The following is a 27,727-nucleotide window of genomic DNA, read 5'->3' as shown; positions in this document are numbered from 1 at the left end:
ACCAAATTTTGGAACGGTGAGCTTTCACAAAAAAAAAAGAAAAAGAAAAAAAGCCGTTCTAAATTGTAACGGTCAAATTTTTGTAACGGCTTTACGAATACGACTGTTTAAGAATAACCTTTATAACTATTTTGCCGTTCCAAACATAAGAAATTTTTCTAGCAAAAAACGTGACATCAACAATTATTTTCCATTCTTAAATTGCAAAAGGGGCCGTTTCAAAAAATTCGTTGCAAATTACAATTTTTTTGTAGTGATTTTTTATTATTAAAGGTCAATAGCTATTAAATAAAAGTATAACGGGCAAAAGACCAATAACTTAAACGCTGTTAAAGGAAACAACGGCAGGGATAGTGTGCATTATTTTATTAAATAAAGGATCATTTTATTTTTACTTATTTCATCAACATAAGGGGTTTTCAGCTAATTTTACATAACAGGGGGGGTTTTCATGTAAGTATCCCCAAAAAAAGAGAGAAATTCGCGACAAAGAAAACTAATTGGCAACTTTGATATCATTACAAATTATTTTAAGACAATTAATGATGCATATATAATAACAACCTAGTGCTAACAATTATTTATTATATTGTGTTGCGACTACGTTGCCACTAATTATCTATAGTAATAATTTTACCCGCAATTCTTATCAGTAATAATTATATAGTGATAAAATTAAAATTATTATCACTTAATATATATTATTAACAATAATTTTAAATTTTCACCTTATATTTTATCAATAATATTATATTTTATTTTAATGGTTGTGCAGCAAATCTCTCAATCTTTTGTGTGCTATTTACGCTATGACAAGTACATATATATACATATGATTAATATTTTATTTATATAATTAGTAGCTCTTGAGTGTGTTCATGACAATTCCACCACCAAGAAATTAAACTACCTTTTACATCCCAAAATTAGTTTACTTCTAATAATACTTAGGGTTAATTATATTTTCACCCTAGAAGTCACTATAAAAATTACAATATTTAATCATTACTAATTACAGCAGTTATAATTAATAGTTATTGAGTATGGACACGCACAATTATTGACAGTAATTTTTTCAACAATGGTTAAAATATTTGTCATGGCTCTTAATTAGTTGTAAAAAATGATTTTTTCCATGATAAAAAATCTAATTTTCTGCATCGATTTTATTTAATTATGATGAATAATAGTTATTTATCATAATTTTTAACTATAATTATTAATATTCTAATTAATAATAAATTTATATATACATATTTATATGTATCCTTTTACATGAATAGTTTACTTTGTAAAATATAGTTGCAGATGTTAGCTTCTAAATATTCCTATATTATATAATCTATAATAACCGAAAAAAATTTAAATATTATTTTTCAAATAAAAATTGAAAATAACTAAAACAATTTTATTGCGAAATTAAACATACTTTAGGGAGATCATGAAAAAAAAATCAGAAATAAGCAGGAAGGGCATATTTGTCCCGTCAAAACCAAATTAAGAGGAACTTTTTGTTATATTTCATATTTTAAGGGGTAAATACAATTTAAATATATTTAAGGGGTGCGAAATATGTATAACCCTAATATAATTACTGTTAAGAGGTAGTAAAACTCGAAGTTAAGTTGTGCAATGTTAATTATTATAATGAGCGCAAACTAATCAAATGAAATTAAATTCTAAAAAGGTGTTTCAAACTTTTGACTTAAAAATGCATTTTGTTTTTAGCAATTTCAAAAATAAAAACTAATATTTTCAAACCTACGTTTTCTAGTCAAATTTGAAAAACGCTTTTCAAAAATTCCCACAAAAACTCTCATAATACAATAATCAATAGGAGGGGAAAAGGAATAACAAAGAGCCATTGTCTCTCTCTGTCTCTCTAAAATGCACACACAATTGAAGTATATATAGTTGAGTAATTATGCGATGCAATGATGGTGACAGGCAATTGTATGTCTCAAGTCTGACTTACAAGCCAAGTCATTTATAGACTCATACTTTTGCGTAAATTTTGTGTAAAGTTCGAAAGCCTCTTCTCTCTTATCAGTGTAATAGTAATACATTCTCGTTAGCAAAACATGTAAACAACTTCCTTAAAATATCAAAAATGATAGAAAAAATAAATAGTAATTTACCTTCCTATATAAAGAGGTAAATTATTTCATTTTAAAAAGTACAAAGAGGTAAATTGTTATTTTTTTTTTTCATAGGAGGGTAATATGTACATTTTCAAAATTTTAGGGGGGTAAATTACTACTGGAGGTCGAAGCACACATACTCGATATGTGAGCATGTTCTAAAATTATCTTATATTGATTTTATTATAATAAGAATAAAATAGTCCGAAATTTGGTTCTATGAGTTCTGTTTTTAAAAAAAGTGATTTTTGTATAAAAAGTTGAAAGTTGTAGCAAAATCAAAAGTGAGTATTGTTTATAAATAAAATAAAAAATAGGCAAAAGCTAAATTGGATAGTATTTCGGAAAAAAATCACTTCTAAAATAAACTTAATGGATTAAAAACCAGTTTGTCCCTATTTTTTTAAAAAAGATTCTATTTTTTATTGTATTTACATTTGTTGTTGGTCAATAATAAGTACTTTTTCACAAAAAAATAATAAATTTTATATTTTAGGAAAAAATATTATTTTAGTCCGCTAAGTATGCCTAATTTTAATTTTAGTCCGATAACTATGTCCATTTTTGTTTAGGTCCAGTAACTTACGAAATTGCTTAGTTTTAATCCTCTAGTAGATTTTTGGACAATTTTACCCCTATGAGTGCATATGGACTAAAATTGTCTTTGAAAAGTTGCATAAGGGTAAAAAAATTGTCCGAAATCTGCCACAGGACTAAAAGTAAGCAATTTCGTAAGTTACTAGATCTAAATAAAAATTGACATAGTTATCGGACTAAAATTAAAATTAGGCATACTCAGCGGACTAAAATAATACTTTTTCCTATATTTTATGTTTAATTGTTTAAAATATTAATGGCAAAAGTGAATATGTAATTTAATAAAACTCCCACTAAGTAATATAATTGTTGATTCATACATAATAATTAAACTTGTATGATTGCAAAAAAAAAAAATTATTAATTAATCATAGCCATTTAGTTTATATTTTTTTAATGATGCAGGAACAATTTAATTATATAATATAGCAAACAAAACATATAAGTTCTAAAATATTTAATATATAAAAGTGTAAATTTGATTATCGTTGAATTATTTCAATTATTTAAAAATTTCAACATCAACTCTGAATAATGTTACAAACATATCAAAAGTACTTTTGTAAAGTCAGAAACTGAAAGCACGCTGACGCTCCCTTAGCTCGTCTAGCTCTAGTTTTTGAGGTTTTAGCTAGTACTAGTTCAGCTGCTATAATAATTATTTTTTCTTATAAACTAATAAATTTTGTTTCAATGCCAATTAGTATATTTCATAAATTTTTATAAATATTTTCAGTTATATTATTAAAAATATCGAATACTGAAGAAAAAAAATGAATGTTTAGTTATATAATGCACAATAAATAAACATGTATGATCGTCAAAATATATTTTTTATTAATTAACCATAACAAAAAAATTTATAATTTCTATGATATTGGAATAATATCAGTTAATACTGCAAAAAAATATAAAAAATTTAAAATATTAAATATGTCAAAGTATGGTATTTTGAAATATCGTTATGTATTTCAAAAAAAAGTATTATTTAAATTATTTAAAAACTTCAATATCAATTTAGATGTGTAATTTTAAAAATAAATTAAAAATAAAAAATTTTAAATTAATAGATATATATCACGTGTACTAGAATAATATTATTTATTTTATTTAAAAATATTTTTTATACACATAACATATATATTTTAAATAAAATAAAAAAATTCAATCTGAATTCATTATAGTTAAGTGCGTCCGGAAATGCATATATACAATACGAGTAATTTGTATTTGTACGTACGTTCAGAGCTACTGTGACAGTTTTATTTAAAAGAAGTAAATATTCTTGCTTAATTGGAGAATTAATGAAGATTTATACTTAAGGGACATAATTAAGCACAGGACGTATGTATATATATATACATCTCATTAATTTAATTAAAGGATAATTACACTTCCATCCATGAGATTTGGTGTAATTACACGTAGACTCCTTGTGGTTTGGAAAATTATATCTAGCACTCCTGAGCTTTGCATCTGTCTAACAAATAAGTCCATTCATTAGTCAAAATTCGCTGAATTTGCTTATATTAACAAAAAAATGATGAATGAAAATTATTATTTACCTTTGATTGACTTAAAACTAACTTATTACAAGTCGAATAATTTTTTCAAACTAAACTACTCTAAAACAAAGAAAATATACCTCCTCACATAAATTTAATGCGTGAAGATGTATGAGGATTATTTGATCATAAAAAGATTTATTTGATCTGCTACAAGTCAATAATAAGTCAATTGAGGATAAAATATAAATTTTTTTCTATTTTTTTTGTTAGTTATCAGTAAATTAGATGAATTTGGACTAATGAAGGGACTTATTTGTTATATGGAAGCAAACCTCATTGGTGCTACTGTAATTTTTCAAACTACGGGGACATATGTATAATTACACCAAATCTCGGGGATGAAGAGTGCAATTATCCATCTAATTAATGAGCTAGATAGTTAAAGAAGGCCATTCTATAATAGAAGAGTTTAACAAGAAACTCTAATATACATTAAATATTTAATGAAAAAATTACAATAAACTCCCCTAAAGTTTAGCATAATTATGAGCACCTCTTTATTTTTTAAAAAATTAAAAGTATATTCCTTAAAATTTGAAAAATCATATAATCTTTGGATGGAGGTTTAAAATTGTCAACTTTACCATTATTATATTTTTTATCTTTTAAAAAAATCAAAATTGTTAAAAAGTTGGATGAGGTGGATTAAAAAATTATCCACTAAGTCCCATATTTTTTTTTTTTTGAAAATTTCAAAATAAATAGGATTATAATTTACAATTCACAAATTTTTTTTAATTACATCACTACAAAAGATAGATGAAAACTTAAACAAAACTAATGGATTGGACAAATATTTAAACGACCATTAGAATCAAGACACCAGGAAAAAAAAAAATACTAGTGGCTATAATGTTAACAGCTATGGCTAAAATTTATAGCAAATAACCATTATTTGTCATGGTTAAAAATCATGGTAACAATATTTTTCATAGTTTTTAGTCATTACAAATATTTTAACCACTTTCGCAGAAACCATAGTCACCAACAATTGAGTATCCGTGATCAATAATTATTTGTTATAACTATTTATTATTAATCATGATTAAGTATTATATTTCTTATAGTGAAAAGTATAATAATTTTTCAAACAACAAATGATGTTTATAATTATGTCAAATTTTAATAAAACTCGTTGTAATTTAACCCATATTTAATTTATCCTTTTACATGCAACTTGCATCCATCTTTTCACCTCCCAAAAAAAGTGAAAAACAAAAACCCCCATAACAACATTATGGATCATATACCCCATTCCTGAACCTATTCTCCTATATCATCATTCACCACCCCCACCATACATATATACCTTCACAATTCTCACCTATATAAGCTCACTCCATTCTGCCTTATTTCCCCCACACCTTACATATATATATGTATTGCTCTTCATCATGTTTTTAACAGAAATATCGATTACACGTTCTGTTCAAACAATGCGGATGATCGGAAAGCCGACTTCCTCTCTTCTTCTTCTTCTTCTTCTCTTATTCTTACCGGCAATCTCTGCAACTGCGCAGCCGTTCGCGTGCGATCCCGCAGATTCCACCACCAAAACCTTAAGCTTCTGTCGAACAGATTTAAGTGTAAAAGATAGAGTAAAAGATTTGATGGGACGTTTGAGATTGCAGGAGAAGGTTAAGCTGCTGGTGAACAATGCTGCGGGCGTGCCCCGCCTGGGGATCAGGGGCTACGAGTGGTGGTCGGAGGCGCTTCACGGCGTTTCAAATGTTGGGCCAGGCACAAAATTTGGAGGCGATTTTCCAGGGGCCACCAGCTTCCCACAGGTCATCACCACCGCCGCTTCTTTCAATGCTTCCTTGTGGGAAGAGATTGGAAAAGTAAGGCTTGTTCATTTATGTTTTTATTTTTTATTTTTTTTAAAAAAGTATGTTTTTTCAATTTTACTTAGATTTTGGTCTGAAAATAAAAATATATTCAGATTAATTAATAAAATTGTTAGTGGTATCAAATTAGTACATATTTTTTATTCAATGAACTTATTAATTACTGATTTATTGTGGTCAAATTATTTTTTTATGAACAAATTACACTTATAATGGTGAAGATATACCTCCTCACATGCATTAACCTGTGAAGATGCATAGAGGTAATTTGGTCATAAAAAAATTTATTTTGCCTACAATCAATCAGTAATAAGTCAATATGTAGTAAATATGAATTGTTTATTCGATTTTTATTAATATCAATAAATTTGATGAGTTTTGGTTAATCAATAGATTTATTAGTTAAATAAAAAAGCAAACCTAATGAGTATTAGATGTAATTTTTTAAATTACAAAAAATTAATATGTATTACACTAAATTTAAAAACAAGGAAATGCAATTAGACCTGTAAGGCTGTAACCAAATAAGCTTTAAATTCAAAACTAAATTTTTTAAATTTATTGACTTGAAATATCTATTATAAGACGAAACTTTAATCCATGGTCTCGAACTTTATGAAACCGTGACTATTTTTTTGGACCTTTTATTAAATAAAAAATAAATAAATTTTATTCTGTGAATGGGGCTGGTATACAGGGGACGAACCTACATTATTATTGAAAAATTAAATTATTTAATTAGAAACACAACTCACTTTACTGATGAAAGCATAAGATAAAGTGAATAGATTGGATTACACAACTTTTATTCGCAAGTTGCGACCAATGAGACGGTAGAAACTGATATTTGGTCGGAAACAAAGAATGACACACTTTTGTCCTCCTCCACTCCCACAGGTGGTGTCGGACGAGGCCCGGGCAATGTACAATGGCGGGCTGGCAGGCCTCACCTATTGGAGCCCTAACGTCAACATATTCCGGGACCCGAGATGGGGCCGGGGACAGGAAACTCCCGGCGAAGATCCCGTCGTTGCTGGTATATATGCCGCCAGATATGTCAGGGGTTTACAGGGGAGCGATGGTGGTGATAGGCTGAAGGTGGCGGCGTGTTGCAAGCATTACACGGCGTATGACCTCGACAACTGGGGTGGCGTCGACAGATTCCACTTCAATGCAAAGGTAATAATGCGGTGACTTTATTAGATGGGAAAATTTGTAATTTTTAATCTTCCAAGTGGGCTGAGATTTTAATTTTATATGAATTTATTTTAATACTTTTGTTTTATAATTTGAAAAATTTCGTGCATTGAGAAAAAAGAATTACTGAAAAAGTTAATTTGGGCAACTTACAATTTACCTACCTGTATTATGAAAATAGGCAAACAACCCCTTATAAAAAATAAAATAGCAATTTAGCCTCCTTTTTAAATTATACCAATTTACCTTCCTATGTTTTTAAAATTGTAGTAATTTAGTTCCTTAAACAGAGAGGTAAACTGCTTCGTTTTTTAAAACAAAATTGAGTAAATTACTATTTATTTTTTATAGAGGATAATCTGTTCATTTTCAATATCACATGAAGATATATTACATTAAATCCTTTTATATACTGAACTAAAATTACAATTTCTCATATTAAATTGGGAGAAGGTTTCAGTTATAATGTGGTAATATATAAAAATAATGTGCAGGTGAGGGAGCAGGATTTGAAAGATACATTTGACATTCCATTCAGAAGTTGTGTAAAGGAAGGTAAGGTTGCAAGTGTGATGTGCTCTTACAATGAAGTAAATGGCATTCCCACCTGTGCCGACCCCAAACTTCTCCGACGAACCGTTCGCGGTGCTTGGCGTCTTAATGGGTATGCTTTTCATTTTGACTTCGATGCAATTTACCGTTATATAATATGTAAAATGAGCAAAAAAAAATTATATGAAAAAAAATTAATAAATTATTTTTCTGTATTTTAAAAAATAAAATAAAATTATTTCCTATAATTTGCTGATTTTTTTAGCTCATTTATCATATTACAATAGGATAAATTGCATTTTTTCCATTTTCATTTTCAACTGATCAATTTGATCAAAGTTTTGTGAGTATTATTTAAGCACCGACACATATATAAAAGAGTAAGGTCCCGTTTACTTTGATGTATAAGCTTGTATAGGAAATCAATATAAATTAATACAGTGTTTATTTTATTATATGGGGGTCCGGTATAAAATCAAAAACCCTAGACTAATTACTGTTATACCTGAATAACTAATACCACCTTTGGAGGTGGTACAAAATTAGTCCCAATATTGCGTCAAATAAGAATGACCATTGTACTCTCGAAATTTTACTGAATAATAATAATAATAATAATAATAGTAAGAAAAAATAATAAAAATAAATAACAACAACAACAATAATAATAACAGTAATAAAATAAAAATAATAATATTTTATTATTAATTTTGTAAACAAAGGCTCAAAAATAATTTTCATACTAAGAGCATGTAGATACATCGAAATAAACACTTGATAGAAATTATTATATTTCAATAATATATAAATAAATAAGTGATTAATTATACAAGACTTTTTTATCATTCATTTAATTGGAACTTGAAAGTAAAGGGGATCTAACAGAATCAATCAGTACAACTTGGCACGTGCAGGTATATTGTGTCGGATTGTGATTCAGTTGGCGTGCTGTTCAACAATCAGCATTATACATCATCACCTGAAGCAGCAGCAGCGGCTGTAATCAAAGCAGGTTAATTACTAAATGTTTTATTATATTTTCATAAAATTGCTCAATACCCTCTGTATTATAAGATAATTGTTAAAAACGTTTGTGTTGATTAAATAGTAAAAAGAAAGACTCTCTTAATTATAATTTTTTTAAAAAAAATTTCTTTTCATAAAAAAAGAGGGAGAATTGCTTACACGCGCTAAAAATGAGAGTTAGATACTAATTTGACCTATTTTTAGCCGTTGACCATTTTGAATGGATAAAATTGCCCCTATCTTATGCAAGTAACCACCCTCTTTATTTTTTGATTAATTCTTTACTTTTTTCATATTTTTATTTAAAAAAACTGAAATAACAATTAGTATTCATGAAATATTTATATGTAAAAAATATTATTACTTCAAATCAAATTATTATACATTTTTTATACATGAAAATATCAAATGTTTAGGATTGTTTTAATACTTATAAGTTTTTAAAATTAAAATACATGATTTTTTTTTCTAAATATTATTAGTTAATTTTATTTTGTGTTGAATATATTTCGAAATTATATTATTTATATAAAATACAGTAAATAAATTTTATTATCTATATAAATTATAGTAAATAGATTTTAATATATTTATATTTAAATATAAATATACATAATTAATTTAATTCACATATTAAAATTATAAAATTATAAAAATAAAATGGAAAAAGAAGAAAGAAAGCAAAAGAGGCACATGATTATTGTCCCCCCGCCCTGCGCCTCACACCTCAACTTCCACCTCGCGACCTCCGCCTCACCATCGCCTTTGCCTTTTTTCACTTCTTTGCAATCGATTTGGATGCTCCCATCTCCTCGTCGCCGCCCACCCAGATCTAGGCAGCCACGTCCTGGGCTGCGACCCCCGTCGCCTAGCAGCCGCTCCACCTCCACCGGCATATATATATAATATGTATACAATACATATAGTACATATATATATATATTATACAATATTATATTTATGATAAATTTACATACATATATATACATATAAAATATATTTTTAAAATACATAAAATTTAGACCGTTCATTTTTAAAATTAATTTGATCTTACGGTTTCAATATGATGTAGAAGATCCAACGGTTATTATAATAATAATAATTTATAATATATAAAGGTATAACGGACAATCACAAAAAAAAATTAACGCCGTTAAGCCGAATAAACAGCAAGAGAAGAGTATGCAAAATTTTAAAAAAATATAGACGGTTTTTCGCTTATAATTTTTCCTTATATTTTGGTTCTCATGTATATATTGGATAAATTACAATTAATTTTTCTAAAATTTGATATAATTATAAGTGTTTGTCGCTGTTTATAAAATTATATGCCCTTGATTTTAATGTCTATCTAACGATGAACCTATTCCGTTAAGCTTTTGTTAGGCTTTCATCTAAATTTTGTGATGAATTGATCAAAATGCCCGCTGAATTATGAATAATACTTTTTCATAGTTCTAGGATCTTCTAAAATATTTTATGGACTAATATGTTTTATGAATTATTTACTTTACTTATCTTTAGATTTTATTATATTTTTTAATTTTTTTAATATAAATTAATAATAATTTTCACTTCACCATTTAGGACCTACATTATTAATACCGACACATGAGGGGTATTTGCAATTATAAATTGTCCATATATATATATATATATATATATATATATAGGGCTATTTTGGCAGAAAGAGGAGTGCTTTATTATAGTCGCCAATAGTCATACATAAATCCAAGCATTGAATATGGATGTGGTTTGTGATTGATGATGTTCAGGTTTGGATTTGGACTGTGGGCCTTTCCTCGCTGTACACACTGAGAATGCAGTGCAAAAAGGGCTAGTAAGTGAAGCAGAAGTAAGTGAAGCAGTGGCCAACACCGTGACAGTTCAAATGAGACTTGGGATGTTTGATGGAGAGCCATCCGCCCAGCCCTATGGTAAACTTGGCCCAAAAGACGTGTGCAGCACAAGTCACCAAGAACTGGCCTTGGAAGCCGCTAGACAGGGCATCGTTTTACTGAAAAATGATGGGCCTGTACTGCCTCTGTCTCGACGACGGCACCCTTCCATTGCTGTCATTGGCCCCAATTCAGATGTCACCCTCACAATGATCGGCAATTATGCCGGTAAGCACTTTAACTCAGGACAGGCCTACATTCTATTGAAAAATGGACTGGATTTTGGCTTCATTGCTTTTTGGATCCGATGTACATGTATGTAGGCGTTCCATGTGGATACACAACTCCGTTACAAGGACTAGGAAAGTATACGAGGACAGTTCATGAGGCTGGTTGTGCCGACGTCGCCTGTGCTAATGACACACTATTTGGTGGAGCCATCGGTGCTGCACGCCAAGCGGATGCAACCGTTTTGGTGATGGGACTAGACCAATCTATTGAGGCTGAGTTCGTAGACAGGGCCGGGCTGCTGCTACCGGGGCGTCAACAGGAGCTCATTTCTAAAGTTGCCTCTGCCTCTAAGGGTCCTACCATTTTGGTTTTGATGAGTGGTGGTCCGGTTGATGTTTCATTCGCGCATAATGATCCACGTATCGGTGCCATTCTGTGGGCTGGCTATCCGGGTCAAGCCGGAGGAGCTGCAATTGCTGATGTCCTGTTCGGAACACACAATCCAGGTAAAGCTTAGTTAGTGATTGATTTGAGGAGCAGAGCTGAGCTGAAAATGAATTATATTTCATTTCAATTATCATGCTGCAGGTGGGAAGCTTCCTATGACTTGGTACCCACAAGAATACCTTGACAACTTGCCAATGACGACTATGGATATGAGGGCGGATCCGTCAAGAAACTATCCTGGAAGGACTTATCGGTTCTACAAAGGACCGGTTGTGTACCCATTTGGGCACGGAATGAGCTACACCAGCTTTGTACACACCATTGCGGATGCGCCCAAGGCGTTCTCCGTTCCAGTGGATGGCCGCCATCATTCCAACACAACCACCGTGTCTAGCATGTCGATCCGGGTGAATCATGCTAAATGTGAGAGGCTGGCACTCAGAGTACATGTGGATGTGAAGAACACGGGTTCAAGAGACGGATCCCACACGCTGCTTGTGTTCTCGTCACCACCAGGGGGCGATTGGGCACCCCAGAAACAGTTGGTTGCATTCGAGAAAGTAAGCGTCCGCGCAGGCGGGCAGCAGCGAATTGGTGTCAGCATTCGTGTTTGTAAGTACCTGAGTGTGGTGGATAGGTTTGGCGTTCGGCGAATTCCGATGGGAGAGCATGGACTTCACATTGGGGATGCTAGGCATGCTGTTTCGCTTGAGGCCCAAACTATAGGAGTAATCAGAAGTTGATTCTTTTGGTTAGGATGCTGCTTTGCTCTTCATCAGCTGCTCCTGTCTTAGCATCAATAGAACAGATTATTTCAACCATCCAAGTTTCCAGGATGAATTCATGAGAAGAGAGTCAAATTAGGAAAGAGAATAGGATTGTTTGCAGGAATTTATAATTAATAATTCTGTGCTTTATTTGTATTGGGTAGATTAATGAATTGAAAAGCGAAAAGATGCAAGTGAATTCATGTGATATTGCAAATGATCAAATTATATCTCTATAAAAGAATTAATAATTTATCTTCTGTATTTTTTAAAATAACAATTTAACTTTTTATATTTTTTTATAAGAAGATAATTTGCTTATTTAAAATATTACATGGATAAATTACATTAAAGTGAAAGTGATGAGGGTATAACAGAAATGAAACGAAGAATAGTTATTTGTCTTGGATTTAGCTTTCCAGGAATATGGGCTAAATAGTCCATGTTAAACGGGTCTTGGGCTTTTTCAGTCATTTCTCATTGTGCATTTTCAACAGCCCATAAGCATATCCAGCAGTACGAAGAGCTAGGCTGAAATAAGAAGGCCTCACCACATTAATGTATGAGGTGCATAGTAATTTACCCTATGTGATATTAAAAATGAGCACATTATCTGATTATGAAAAAGAAAATAGCAATTTACCCTCTTGTACTTTTTAAAATGAAGCAATTTACCTCCTGGTAAATTGCAGGAGGTAAATTGCTTCATTTTAAAAACATAGGGGGGTAAATTGCTTCATTTTAAAAATTATAAGGGGGTAAATTGTTGTATTTTAAAAAATACAGGGAGGTAAATCGCTATTTATTTTTTCATAAAAGGGTAATTTACTCATTTGCAATATCACAAAGGGGTTGCTTGTATTTTTCCCTTAATGTATGTACACCCGTCCCGGGAAGAGAAAATTTTTATTCAAATTAGGTTTGGTTTGGTATGTGATTGATCACTTTTCTTGAATTGTATATCAATTACATGATAAATATAATTCACTTATTATGTAATTGATTTAGATTCGACCAAACTCAATGTGTGTTAGAATTTTTTCTGGGGGGAGCGGGAATAGGCGCGCATACAAGTGCTGCACATGCTGATTGACACCTTATAAATAAAACCACATATATATTTCATATTGTTTGAGAATGGTTGATATGTATTATGTAGCTTGAAGTCAAAGGGATAAACACTACGCCATCGCACTATTTTTGATTTCTCAAAGTAGAATATCCATTATATCGTCAACTTTGCTGTCCATTTGTACTCCCCAAACGCACATTCTTTGCAGCTTATTGTCTTCCCACCAAACTTTCTCATACTCTTTTACCAATTCCACACCATAACAATTAGAAACATCTTTCAATAAATTTTAAGATTGATGGAGGACTAGTCCTGTAAATAAAAGTTAGTACTTTAAGTTTAAGTTAGTGATGGTTTATTGAATAGAAAAAAAAATGAGGAACCTGAATTACAATGAGAATAATAGTGAAATATAAGCTTAGTATAGCTGTAAAATCGAGAGAGGGTTGAAATTGCAAGTGAGAATTTGAGTGTTAAAGTAGATGTTATCAAATGACTGCATGAAACCTCTATTTATTAGCCTTCATAGAGTAGAATCCGGAGATTTGTTGGGTCAATCCTGTGCCAATGGATAGCTACACGAGTTAACTGAATAATAAAAAAGAATCTCAAGATTTGGACTTATTTTGAAAGAGTTATAGCATTTTGATTGAGTTTTGCCCAATCTGCCCGAGTTTTTGTGGATTCAGTTATTTGGTGGTTATAAGCAGGGTTGAAACGTATGGCTACGAGCCCGTTGGAGATATTCTAGAGTAATGTGTCCCAATGTGTTAGCAATATGTGTGACGTTTCTGGCTAGCTGTTTGATGACGTGGTAGGCTGATAAGAGGTTTGTTCTTGGACCTGTCAGTTTAGAACAAAATAAAAGAAAGGACTTTGTGGACTTTATATACTTATAGACTAACTGGACTTATATGTATTGGGGCCGATCCGAGAAAGGTAGAGGGGATATCATCAACTAGAATATTTGTATTGATGTTGCAATTGTTCCTCATTAGTTGCAAACGAGGAGTTTGAATGATTTATAAATATTAAAAAATCTTTTTATTTTAATAAAATATCTTTTCATAATAAAATCATGCAGAAAATACTGATATCACATTATGTATACTTGTTTTTGCTGTTAATCAAACTTATTAGACGACAATTTCTTTGGGAAAATAAAAGTATGATATATTATTTTCCTTTTTCTAAACAAAGCAGCCAGTTACTGATTAGGAAAAAAGCAAAGCAGGGCGTTAAAGCAAAGGGAATGAGGGTGGCAGTGGTGGTGGGCTGTTAGTTTGTGGGGGGCACGATTTGGGCACATGAGAACGTGAAACCTCATCCAGGCACGTGCGTTCTCTCAGAGTCAGCGGGTTAACAGATGAAATGAAAACTGCTGCGGGTGCATTTGATTGGTTAATTAATTAATTAATGTTGCTTAATTCACCATATGATCTATGATTAATTAATAATTAATTAAGGCATAGGGGATAACTAAGAACAAGGTGATGTGATCCTCTTGTCTTGGATATATAAGAGAATCTTTAGGAATTCATGTATCCCTCATCAATTGCCTCCTTAATTCCCCACCAAAATATGCTTACCTTAATTTCCCATATTATTAATTTGGATTAAATGCAATTTATCTTTTGTGTCGTGTAAAATGAGCAAATACTCTCGTGTAAAAAAAGAATTATCAAATTACCCTCATATATTTTAAAAAATAAAGCGAATCATCTTTCTATTTTCAAAATACAGGCGATAATTTGTTATTTTATTTTTCACTGAGGGTTTTTTACTCATTTCTCATATTATAGGGGGGTAAATTGCATTTTTTCCTTATTAATTCGTGTATCGGATCATGATGTGATTAAGTGGCAATTTTTTTTAATTGAAAGCGATGAACAATTATTAATTGAAATGAATCGATTACAATCATTCTTGTCGAACTATTAATATCAAACAAAGATAATAACCATAATCATATCCCAATCAACAATATCAGATAAATTAAATATAAACACCACCTACTATTATAGTAGACAACACCTACTGATGAGGGTAATTACATCAGCAAGGTTGAAAAGACCAAAATACCCTCATTTTTTAGAGAAATTTGCAGCAGAGGACAAGATCCACGCATGAAGGCGGACCCGACCCGACCCGCCTGACGCGGTCTAGTTGACTCGCCCGCTCTGATAGCCGTTGGATCACCTGACACCCGGATACCCAGATGATGCCACGTGGCAGACTCCTATGCGGTACCGTACACTATAAATACCAATATTTATGAATATTAATGACAAGTGCATTTATCACGTTTTCTGATCTCACTTGCTCCACATTGATCGCTTTCGACCCATTTTATCTAATTTAAGTATCAGAGGGCCTTAGGTGGGGGCTACTCAGCAAGCCTAACATGCATTCTGTTCTCAAAATCCACTTGTTGGAAGCTCGAAGAAAGGTTTAGCGACTCGATCTCAGGGTACCAAGGTCCAGCGACCTGACCCAAATTGTGCAACCTGCATCACCTACTATACAGTAGAACAATATTTCACGCATATAGTAGAGTTAAACCCCATAATCTATGCATCAAGTTCAAAAATTAAATTAGGCTTCATTAACGTGACTAAGTGATACTTGTACTTGATATAGTTTAAATATTTTTAAGAATAAAGTATGTGAGGTTATAATTATTAACTGTACAGGTTGTGTCTTGCGTAGTGGAATTTCCAGTCATCATCTTCATTGCCTTGAAATAAGGATCTTTTCACATGCCACTTAATTTAACAATTTCAAAATTGGTGACCTAACATTCTCTTTCACACACACAATATTTAGTGGTGGAAGACGAGTATTTCTTTCGGTAATATAAGTAATTTATTTTTAATAAATTTTTATTTTAATTAATATAAATTTATTATAATGTGAATTTAGTAATTGAATTGATATATTTATTAATTTATTAATATTAATTTAAATTATGTAATTATTTTTTTTAAAGAAAAACCACTATATGATATTTATATTCATCAATTGGTACAACCAGTAAACGACGTGACTCAAATTGTTAATATTTTTGTCAATCAATAATTGTATTCATCTCCATGTCAGTTTCTCCAAACAACTAGGAACCAACTAATCTGTATAATATAAAAAAAATACATAAAATAATTTCTATATATATATATATATATATTGCCAATTAAATTTAACTTTATTAATGGAAAAATTAGAGGTGCAAGATGAGTCGATTCGCTCGCGAACTGACACGATAGAGCTCAAATCAAGCCAGCTCAAGCTCGAACTCCTTCACGAGCCGAAGTCAAGTCCAAGTATTTGTGTACGAGAGCTCGCGAATCTATTTTTTATATATTATTTTATTTTAAGTTTTTTTATATATTTAACTATATAATTAATATTATATTAAATTCATACTAAAATTCATCATATATTAGACTTATTTTTAATTAATATCTTATATTTTAATTTTAAATAATAATAAAATATATATTATTTTTACATTATTTAATATCTATCTAAAAATAAACTTAATAAAAAAATTTAGTTGTTTGATATTTTTTTAAATAATTATTTAATATGATGCATATAACTTTTATTGTTATATTTCATAATATCAATTTATACCCCTTGTAATTTTGTAAATGTACAAATTCAAACAAGTAACTTATTTTATATTTATTTTTGATGATCTATTTGTACCAAGATACATTATATGTAATACTTTTTTTTACTTCTTTGTAAACTTATGTTGAAATTTTATAATTCCCATGAATTAATTTAATGATAATAATAACAACTATGGTAAAACAAATTTAATTATTTTTATTGGTATTACATTATATATATATATATATATATTCAAATGGGGTAAATGTTATATTTGGTCCCTTAAATTTTTGTTTAGTTACTTTAATCTCTTAAGTTCATTTCTTGACTTTAGCATCCCTAAACTTTAATTTTTATTTCAGTTTGATCCCTCTAACTATATTTCGGCAAAAATGTGATGTGAGTTTGACATTTTGAAAAGTAAAATTGTCAATTTAAGTTTGATTATATCACTTTAGTACCTTAAGTAAATTATAAAATTAGCCCCCCTTTTTTTTTAGAAAAAAAATATTTTTTTTTTATATGATATCAAACTTTTCATTTTTCATACAAAATAATTACATCATACCATATAAAAAAAATGGCTTCCTTTCTAAAAGTAAGGACTAAATTGATTATTTACAAACTTAAGATACTAAAGTGATAAAAATCAAACTTATTGATCATTTTACCCTTCAAAAAGTCAAAATACGGCCACATTTTGTCGAAAAATGGTCAAAGGGACTAAATTGAGATAAAAGCTAAAGTTTAAGGATGCTACAGCCAATAAATGAACTTAAGGAATTAAAGTAATTTTAAACGAAAACTTAAGCAACCAGATATATAGTATTTACCCATTTGAAATGAGATCAATTACTGCTTAGTTTAAACTTTTTTAAGAACTGAAAGATATAAAATTTAAATTGCCATCATCACATTTAAAAAGAGTATTTCATGACCATTCACATTAATTTTACTTTTAGAAAATAGCTTCTATTTATCTATTCTATTAAAATTATTCAATTATTAAAAAAAAAATTTTGGACAATCTATTTTTCAAATTGCATATCGTAAGTATTATTGGATTCTTCTTTAAGAGTTTATTAATATTTTTTATTTTCTTGTATATATAACTATACAAAATTATGTATAAGTATTTAGATAATTTGATGTATATTTTGATACTTTTACTAATTATATTACTAATTATGATACTATTACTTAGGTTGTGCCCCATTTTGGTACACACATTTTATTGATTTGTTGCTTATATTTTGACTTGAAAGCTGAGAATTCATGTGACTAATATTCAATCAGCTCTTCTCCCATTTTGTTGCATTACAACTATTGATGATGCATCACTTTTGGTGACAAATATTGAATTTCTTGTATAGCTTGATCTGAAGATGTTAGTTGGAACTGATGATTCAAGTGTAGTGGCAGAAACTTTTTGACACACTAGATTATCGTCTCCAACTTTGTCTGTGATCTTAGTGCGTCTTACTTTTGTAATGGAGTAGTACTCCTTATTTATGTTTTTGTGATTTATTGTATGGGAGTTGTACTCATTTATGCTTTGAGTGAATTCCTGTAAGGAAGTAGTACTTCTGTTTTTATAGGTTTTTTAGAAATGATAGGGAGTCAGCACTCCCTGTTGTAAATTTGCTCACCTTTTGATCTTAATAAAGAAGAATCGGTGATTCCAAAAAACTCTCCCATCTCCGAGTGGTTTAAATTAAAAAAAAAATATCATGAAGTCATATACTCATGAGATTAGATTAAAATACTGTAACATATATTTTTAACACTTTTTATAATTAACATTAATTAATATTATATATTACTAATAATATATTTTTATTAAACAATAACATCTTAAAAAATATATATGAACAATGAGCTTAAGCTCACGAGCTCGCGCTCGACTCATGAGCAACAAGCTCGAGCTCGAGTTTGAAATTTTGACCATGTTCGACTCGTTTGCACCCCTATGATTCTTTATTTAATTTTAAATTTGAATCCCAATTATATTTATTTGTTAATTTTGTTATTGTTGGGTTCTTGCAAAAATTATATTGTTGTTAACTAAATATTTCAAATGTAATAAAAAAAAATTCAGTTATTTTACTTCAAAATAAAAAAGAAAAAAACAATAGAAAGTAACTAAGATGCATTGTATTCACAAGGGTCAGATACATTAACATGCAAAGGTTAATCCTTAACCATCCTCCCTGCAGGCTCCTAGCCACGTGTGTGTTTATGAAACGACGTCATTTGGCAGTTTGTTGGTGTGAAGTGCGATTGTTATGTCCATTTTAACAATGCCCATTTGTCAGAGTCGATCTTTGTTGTTTCAAAATATATCTTTTTAGTGTTGTGGCCAATGAAACGTCGCCGTGTTTTATATATGTAAAGGACATTGGAAGCCTTAGATTTAAAGTTGAGCATTATGACTAATAGGGATAGTTACACTACGCTTCTTTAAAGTTTGATGTAATTATACATAAATCCTCTATGGTTAAAAAATTACATTTAACATTCTTAAGGTTTGCTTCTGTCTAACAAATAAGTCATTCGTTAGTCAAAATTAATCGAATTTGCATACCTGTGTCCCTTCATTAATACTTTTAAAAAAAATTTATGATTTGAAAAGTTATATTTAATACTTTTAAAATTTATTTTCGTTTAATAAATATGTCCCTTCATTAATAAAAAATAATTGAAATTTGTTAATATTTAAAAAAAAAATTGGATGATTTACCCTTAATTGAGTAACTAGTGACTTATTGCAGGTCAAATAAATCTTTTGTGACTAAACTACCCTTATATATTTAATATAGATCTCCTTACATGTATTAACGTGTAAAGATGTACAAGAGTGATTTGATGATACATAGATTTATTTGACCCGCAACAAATCAGTAATTAATCAATTGGGAGTAAATATGAATTTTTGTTCAAATTTATGTTAATATCATCAAATTTGATGAATTTTAACTAACAGAGAGACTTATTTGTTATATAGAAACAAACTTCAAAGGTATTAAATTTACTTTTTCAAATCATAGAAAGTTTACATATAACTACATCAAATCTCAAGAAAAATGAGTATAATTATCCCTAATTGTTATATATTTTGTTAAAATTGTCATTCATCATATGTAGGGCAGTTCATCACTAATTTCCCTCCTCAATTTACAAACACATATATACTCTCCCAAATATATATGGATTAAATCATTTTTTTTTTAAATTTCATTCTCTTTATGTTTGAGGAAATTTTAAAGCTGGAATAACCGAAAAACATATATAATTGAAGAGTGCAAATTACAATAGCCATCAAACATATTATTTGATTTATCGGCAAATATAAAACTGGCCAAAATCACGTTCATGACACATTGCATCTGTTGTTTTCGTACGTTAATAAGTACATATATGAAATGTCAAATTCTGGTAAGTACTTAATTAATACTATATACATGTCCTAAAATTGCACACAACCCAAGAAGGAGACTGGCAACTGTTGCTCCATCACATCAATTGCTTAGTGTTCTTCTTTATGTTATTTTATTTTTTAAAAATTATTTATCGATGTGAGCATTGAAGTGTTAATATATATATTTGCAGGTTTTTGTTTTTGTGAAAAAATTGAACAAAAAATGTCTAATTCAAGATATATAAAATGAATAATTTTTAGCTTTGCCTTCAATTGTTTTTGGCACTTTTCCCCCAATACATTGGGGAAAAAATATTTCGGACATATATAAAATTATAATTTTATCCGAAGACAATTTGTAGTTAAATGAAGCAAAAATGCGCAAGGAAGTAGCTTTTAAGTACAGAGTGTATGTAGTTAATATAAAATACTGGAACAAAATGGGACCTACTGCCCATGAAACGGGGGAGCAGAGCGATGATTGCTGGGGATTGAAGTAGGAATGAGTCAAGAAACAAACACATATTGTGTGTAATATATTTGTTATATAATTGATTATTTTTAATTAATTATACAGCAATTCAAATGATGAATATATTAAATTTATTGTGTAATTGATTGAGGATTAATTAGAACGGATCTGGATTAAAATTTATGATGAGAGTTGGATGAATGAAACAGGGGCAACACAAAAGAATTGGGATTTGAGACGATTTTAAATACGATTTCTTTTGGAATTTGGAACGGTTATAAATTAAAGAAATTAATTTGAATCGGGGTTAGGGACGGTTCATCGTCCGTCGTTATAAACGGCGTTCCTAAAGTGTAGGAACAGTTGGTGAAGGAGCACTGCCAATTGGAAGGGTTGTTATAACATATTGATGGTAACCTTTCCTAATATTGTATTTGAATAAGAATTTTATTTTTTAATTGGAACGCATTGGATAACATTTGGAATGGTTATGTATCATAATTCAAGTTATTTTTAGAATGATCTTTGTAATACTCATTCCTAAATTTTGGAACGGTTATGTATCATAATTCAAGTTATTTTTGGAACGATTTTTGTAGTACTCATTCCTAAATTTTGGAACTATATTTATTTGTATTGGTGATATATTTAGGAATGATCATTAGAATGGTATAGTGGTCTATTTTTGAAATTGTATTAGGCACAGTGTATTTTTGTTTGGAACAGTATCTTGTAACTGTTTTAGGAATCTTTTCTGGAAAAAAATGTGATGCATGAATTAGTTTGAGTTGCAATACATTTAGGAAAGGTCATTCCTATCTAGGAACATTTTCTTAGAATTGTTATAGCTATGGTTTTAGGAACGGTCTTTTTTTTTTTAGATTTATAATATTTTTTTTACAATTACTAAAACTGTTTCTAATTTTTTATTTAATAATAAAATTTTAATAGAATATTTAATAAATAATTTAGTTAATGTAACAAATTTTAATATATATTAAATTAATTTAAACTTTAATTAATTATATTTATGAATTTAATTAATTGAATAAATATGAAATAATTTAATGTCATAAATTATGAAACAAAAATAATTGAGGAAAAAAACATTATATTAATATAAAATATCATCCAATTACAAAATTGAAAAAAAATAAACCTAATCTAAACCCTCCTCGTTCCGGGCCATAGGGTTTGTTCTAGGTTGTGCTGAGGCGATAGTGGAGGCGATCGACTATGACGGTCGCACAGTCGAGGAGCTAACCCACATTTCCCTCATCATGACCATCATATCGACCATCATCTTCTCCAATCGGCCACTGCGGTCATTGTGGAAACGAGAGATTTTGTCAGACTTAGGGCATTGGGGGCTCTCTCTCCATGACTTGGGGCGAGTTAGTAGGTCTTTCCGTTCGACCTCCATAAGGGCTTGAGTGACAGGTACCATCAAGGGAGTGTATATTGTATTAACCCTTTGGAAGGGTGCCTTCTTATCCCAAAAATCATTTCGGGACTTCTTGGAGGGGGCCTCCTCCTTGTCTTCTTTCCTTTTTTTCTCCGCGACTTTCCTTCTTAGCAGCTTGGATATCCTACATGTTGATATATTTTGCTGCACGAGCTAGGGAGAGCATCGAACTTGGAGACGGGTTTCTTGGCCAGAGACTTGAAAAAGTCTCTATCCAAAAGTCCTTGTGAGAAGCAATGGCCTTCACCTCTTGCATTGTGGAGGATACCTCCAATGCTACAGCATTGAACCTCTACAAGTACTCCTTCAATGATTTGTTGTCTTTTTTATGTATGGCGAAAAGGTTGAGCTCCATCTTCCGAAGCTTTCGACAGCTAGCGAATTGGTGCAAAAAGAGAGATTGAAATTCTTGGAAACTTCCTTTCGTTCCCGCGGGCAATTGATTGAACCATTGTTGCGCGGCCCTGGCGAAGGTGGTGACAAAAACACGACATTTGATTCCGTCCATTTACCTATGTAAAAGAGTTGCATTCTCAAAACTTGAGAGATTCTCTTAAGGATCAATCGTCCATCGTATTCAACAATAACCAGGGTGCGAAAATTCGTTGGGAGTTCGTCCACCATCACTGCATCAACGGAACACCCTATTGCTCATCTTCGGGGGATCCTACAATCTGGTGTAGGATATCTTGAAGACCTTTTGGAGACATTTCAGTTGTGCCAGTCATTGTCGAGGGACCTCCTGGGCAACCGTTGGAGGGGGCCGTTGTTACTTAATCAATGGGGTTCTGGATACGAGGGTGTCTCCTTCAGCTAAGCCTCCTTCCATTCTTTTTGCAGAGATGCCTACTTCCATTACGGGAGCTGAGCTAGCAGGAACAAGTATTGCCATCTGCTCCTGAATTACGGCCGCAACCACCTACTAAATTGCACCTAACAAAGCTGGAGAAAGCTCTCCTGAGGTGGTGTCCGAAGAGGAGGATCAACCATAGGGTCCACCACTCTGGGGGGTAGCTTTAGCATAGCGAGGGGTGGGGCAGATCCTCCACCCATCGAGGTCAGAGAAGATCCTACAACAACCTACAAGGGTTGATTGTTGCAAGGTGTCTCCATAGCCTTTTGCTTGTTTGCGGGGTTGCTGAAGGTTTCCATGATAACTCACATCTTTAACTCAAGTTTTCCACAAATGGCGCCAATTGATGCGTGCAATTTTACCACGGATCCAATGAGCTTGGACCTTAATAATGGACTTGGGCTGATTAAGCAAAAGATCTTGAAAAAAAAAAAACCTACAAAACAACACGTTAGCTCTCCGACGCCCAAGTTAGTATCAGATTTAAGAATAAATAATCGTAAAAATAAATCATAATGAGAAATTGATATATAAGTGAGAAATTCGTGAAAATTATGGTTAGAATGCAAGTTGATAGCTATTGAAAAAGTAGAAAGCAATTTTTTTTATTTTAGAAGGTGTCCCCGTTGGGGACTGTACTTGTACTTATAGAGCGGGCATCCCCCTTTGTTGGGATTCTACATACTACCTGTATTTCTGAAAAGGGGGCAAGATACATATGGATAGGGCATGATTTGGTTTTACCTTTAGCTGATCAGCACACAACAACACGTCTTTGCTTGGGGGAGGACTCCTTTCACGTGAGGACTCGTATTCTGCAGGGAATTCTTCTAGGTTAAGCAGTCCTGAATCTTAGGGGCGCCTCCCTTCCCCTAGGCTGTTTTAATTGGGCCCTGAAGGCAGGCTTGTGATCTAGCAAGCGTTGTACTAAACCCCTCTCTTGGGCCGAGCCTGAAAATCTTCTGGTGGGCTACCTTCCTTATGGGTTGATAAGCTTAGTTTGGACTTCATAACCTCTTTTGGACCACTCACATCAATATAGATATATCATCTTTTACATAAATATAGTTTTATATATATATATATATATAAATATATAAAGTAAAAAATAGTTAAAATTATTGTTTGTATTGGGCAAAATCCTTTTTTGGTCCCATTACAAAAGGTCATTTTCATTTTTGGTACCACAATTGTGGTAAGTGTCGCTTTCGGTATCATAAAAAATAAAAACACGCCCTTTTTATCTAAGTTAACGGCAGAGGCCATGTGCCTTGCACGTGGCAATTAACGGCCGTTAACTATTATTGGCTCACATGATTTTGATTGATTTTGACTTTAAAGGCCCTGTTTAATGGTACAAAAATAATAAAAAAAAAAGAAAATATGTTTTTTAGTACCATTAAAAGAAAAAAAAATTTTGACCAACTTTGGCCACAAACTATAAGAAATTTTTTTATTATATATTAAAAAATAAGATATTAGGAAATTTTTATTTTTATATATATAATAAATAGTTCTAAAATTATAATTACTTTTATTCAGATAATTTCTAGGATCTATTTTACTATTTTTTAAATTAAATTATTATTTGCTCTAAAAATATATTAATATTCGAGTACAAATTATAAAAAGTAAAATTTATTTTTTGAATGAAAGTTTTAGATAAATTGTTTTATTAAATAATAAGTTAGTTTTTAAATTATAATTATTTATATTCGAGATAAACTGTAGAAATAAAATTAAAATTTGTTTCTTACTTTTTCCCGTCAAAGTTTATTAAAACATTTTTAGAATAAATAATAATCTAATTTTAAAAATAATTAAAATATGCTATAATTTATCTAAAATAAATATAATTATAAGTTATAAACTATTTTATTATTCAAATTAAAATAATTATTTTTATAATCGAAAGCAATAAATTATGTCTGATAAACCACTGTACAATAACAACAAAATTCATAGTTAAGCCAAATAACATCGTAAAACTATGTCTCCAATCGATATTGGTAGTTGCTACCTTCATCCATCTACATAAATCCCCCACATGTAAGCTCTTACAACAGACATATGTCTTTCAGAGAAAATAACAACACACGATTTCTCCAGCTATTGTTGTGATCGTAAAGAGTTTGTTGAAAGAAAACATTCCCAGGGTTATAAAACCTAATAAATCTAGACACGTTTTCGAACTTCAATGAATCTGTTAATAAAATATGGCCAAACCAAATGACTGGGCCCAATACTTGGACGGCTTACTCACTTAAGGCCCATCAGACCACCTAACCCATCTACTTGGCTCATCTGAGGTTTGACCCGCCTGACTGCCTACTTAAAGTCTCTCTCTCTCTCAGTCTCTCAAACCCTAACCCTTCCCCCCATTTCCAACCGACTCTTCTCTCTTCCCCTTTTCCAAGTGGCCCTTTTGGTCTCCCCCTTCCTCCTCATATTCTCTGTAACTCTTCCTTCTCCAACAATGGCTGTTACAAGCCATTCAATGTTCAGCCCTTTTAAATGGCTGATTAGAAATGGTTCAAGGTACCAATTATTTACTACTCCCTAATCCCCTTCTTCCTCACTTCTCTCTGAAAATCTTTGAAACACTTCATGCTCTAAAAGCTTGAAGTCACAAGATTAACTAATAGCTTTGTGGCAAGCCTCAATGGCATTCTGTAAAAGCCTTTGTGGCCGTGACCTTGATGGTTTTGTAAGTTGCCTTTGTGGTCGAAGCCTTGGTGGCTCTGTGAGTTTAAGCAACCGTGTTGGGTTGTGACCTTTGGCCTTTGTGGCTAAGGGATCTGGCTTTCTGAGCCTTAGATCTGTTTACTGTATTATGGTCGTTGTCTCTCTCATTCTTTAGTTTCTGGATTTGTTTATTGTATATTAATTATGCTTCTTAGGATTATTGTAATTTGTTATAGAAAAGCCTGTAATAATTTTTTAAAGTTTCTATATTGTATTCTGTTGGAGAACGATCCATTCCTTACAGAATCAATGACAAATTGTGTATTCACTGGATTCCAAGACATACCTACATTTACTATATAATTCGAACCAATGGATTCCACTGATGCAACTTCATCGTGGTTTACTGGTTGTTGTCCTCCAAATAGTAGCATTCGTCCGGGCGAATAGCAATTTATCCCCCTATAATATTGAAAATAAGCACATTATCCCCTATAAAAAAGATATAACAATTTACCTCCTTATACAGAGAGGTAAATTACTTCATTTAAAAAAATATAGGGAGAAAATTATTATATTTTAAAAAATTTAGGAAGTAAATCGTTATTTATTTTTAAAAAATTATAGAATGGCTCGCATTTTAAAATAACTTCTCTTTGACAGAGAAAAATTCCCCTTTCATTGAATGCACACCGACCTCTATTCCCCTTAATTTTAAAAATTAGAACTTAAGTTAAAATTAGCTCAATTGCAATCAAATTTTGTTCAACTATATATAAATAAAAAGGGTTAAATGCAATTTAACCTCATGTGATATGTTGAATAAGCAAATACCTCCCTATGAAAAAAAAATAGCAAATTACCCCTTATTTATGGTTCAGATAAGGGGATAATTTGCTTCTTTTTCCAAAACACAGAGAGTAATTTACTATTTTATTTTTCACAAAGATTCTTTTTTCTCATTTCTCAAATCACAAGGAGATAAATTGCATTATTCTCTAAATAAAAATAAAACTAATTCTTTTAAAAATAAAATAAAGTCATAGGCGTGTAAAGGCAAAACTTTTATTAGGTTCTCGTGAAAGATAAACTTTAGACGTATTGATGAAGCAAAGTTGGTGGTTGAATTGAAGTAGTCAAGTTGCACTAAATATATATATAGCTTTGAGTTAAATTGTTTCCATAAAGGAATAGACATCAAACTACAAAGACTAAGTGTGGGGGTAGGCGACACAACACAACACAAACCTGCTTTATTAATTAGCCACTGCGCATGTTTGCTCTTCTTCCCTCAAATCCCTACTCTATCCATTTATTCATCATCATATGCACCTCTTCAGAAACTGTCCAGGATAAAATCACACACACAGGGATAGGATCATAAATGACCCTCACACTCGATAACACTTTATTGTTCAAATTTGTTTGAATTAGTATTGAGCTTGAAAATCATGTCTTTAAATTTGATTTGTTTTTAATCCAATCGAGCTCAAAATTGGATCAAATATGTGTCGGGCTCGAGTTATTTGATATTTTTAATTAAGTACGTATATTCTATTATTTTTGTGTTAATTGAATCGAGCCCAAGCCTAATGTCGAACAAATTTTTGTGTTAAAGTTTAGTTTATTAGGTTTAACAAATCGAATTTACATGAATTTGATTTAATTTTTATGGGGCAATTGATTATAAACAAATGATATATAGTTGTGAGGTAATTAATGAAAGGTGGAAGGTGTATAGTGGGGGGGGGGGGGGGGGGGATGCATGGGACCATGGGGGCACGAGATTGCAGCAGTTGCTCCTTTATAAATGGGGCCTATTAATTCCATGGAAAAAGGATTACAAGAGGAGGAGGAGGCGGCTTTAAGGCAAACC

The 27,727-nt window shown here is 31.0% G+C and overlaps 1 protein-coding gene across 1 annotated transcript; it reads left to right on the top strand.

Moving 5' to 3' along the window:
* Window positions 1–5,654: 5,654 nt before the first annotated feature.
* LOC105165196 (putative beta-D-xylosidase 2) lies at window positions 5,655–12,535 on the top strand. The gene is made up of 7 exons (XM_088882149.1): window positions 5,655–6,147; window positions 7,051–7,332; window positions 7,845–8,014; window positions 8,817–8,914; window positions 10,704–11,054; window positions 11,150–11,563; window positions 11,646–12,535. The coding sequence occupies exons 1-7, from the start codon at window positions 5,701–5,703 to the stop codon at window positions 12,245–12,247; spliced, it is 2,364 nt and encodes a 787-aa protein (XP_088738275.1). The 5' UTR covers window positions 5,655–5,700; the 3' UTR covers window positions 12,248–12,535.
* Window positions 12,536–27,727: the final 15,192 nt, after the last annotated feature.

Source organism: Sesamum indicum, linkage group LG6 (assembly GCF_026168435.1).
Source record: "Sesamum indicum cultivar Baizhima isolate 11 linkage group LG6, ASM2616843v1, whole genome shotgun sequence".
NCBI lineage: Eukaryota > Viridiplantae > Streptophyta > Magnoliopsida > Lamiales > Pedaliaceae > Sesamum > Sesamum indicum.
This window is presented reverse-complemented; position numbering and strand designations above follow the sequence as displayed.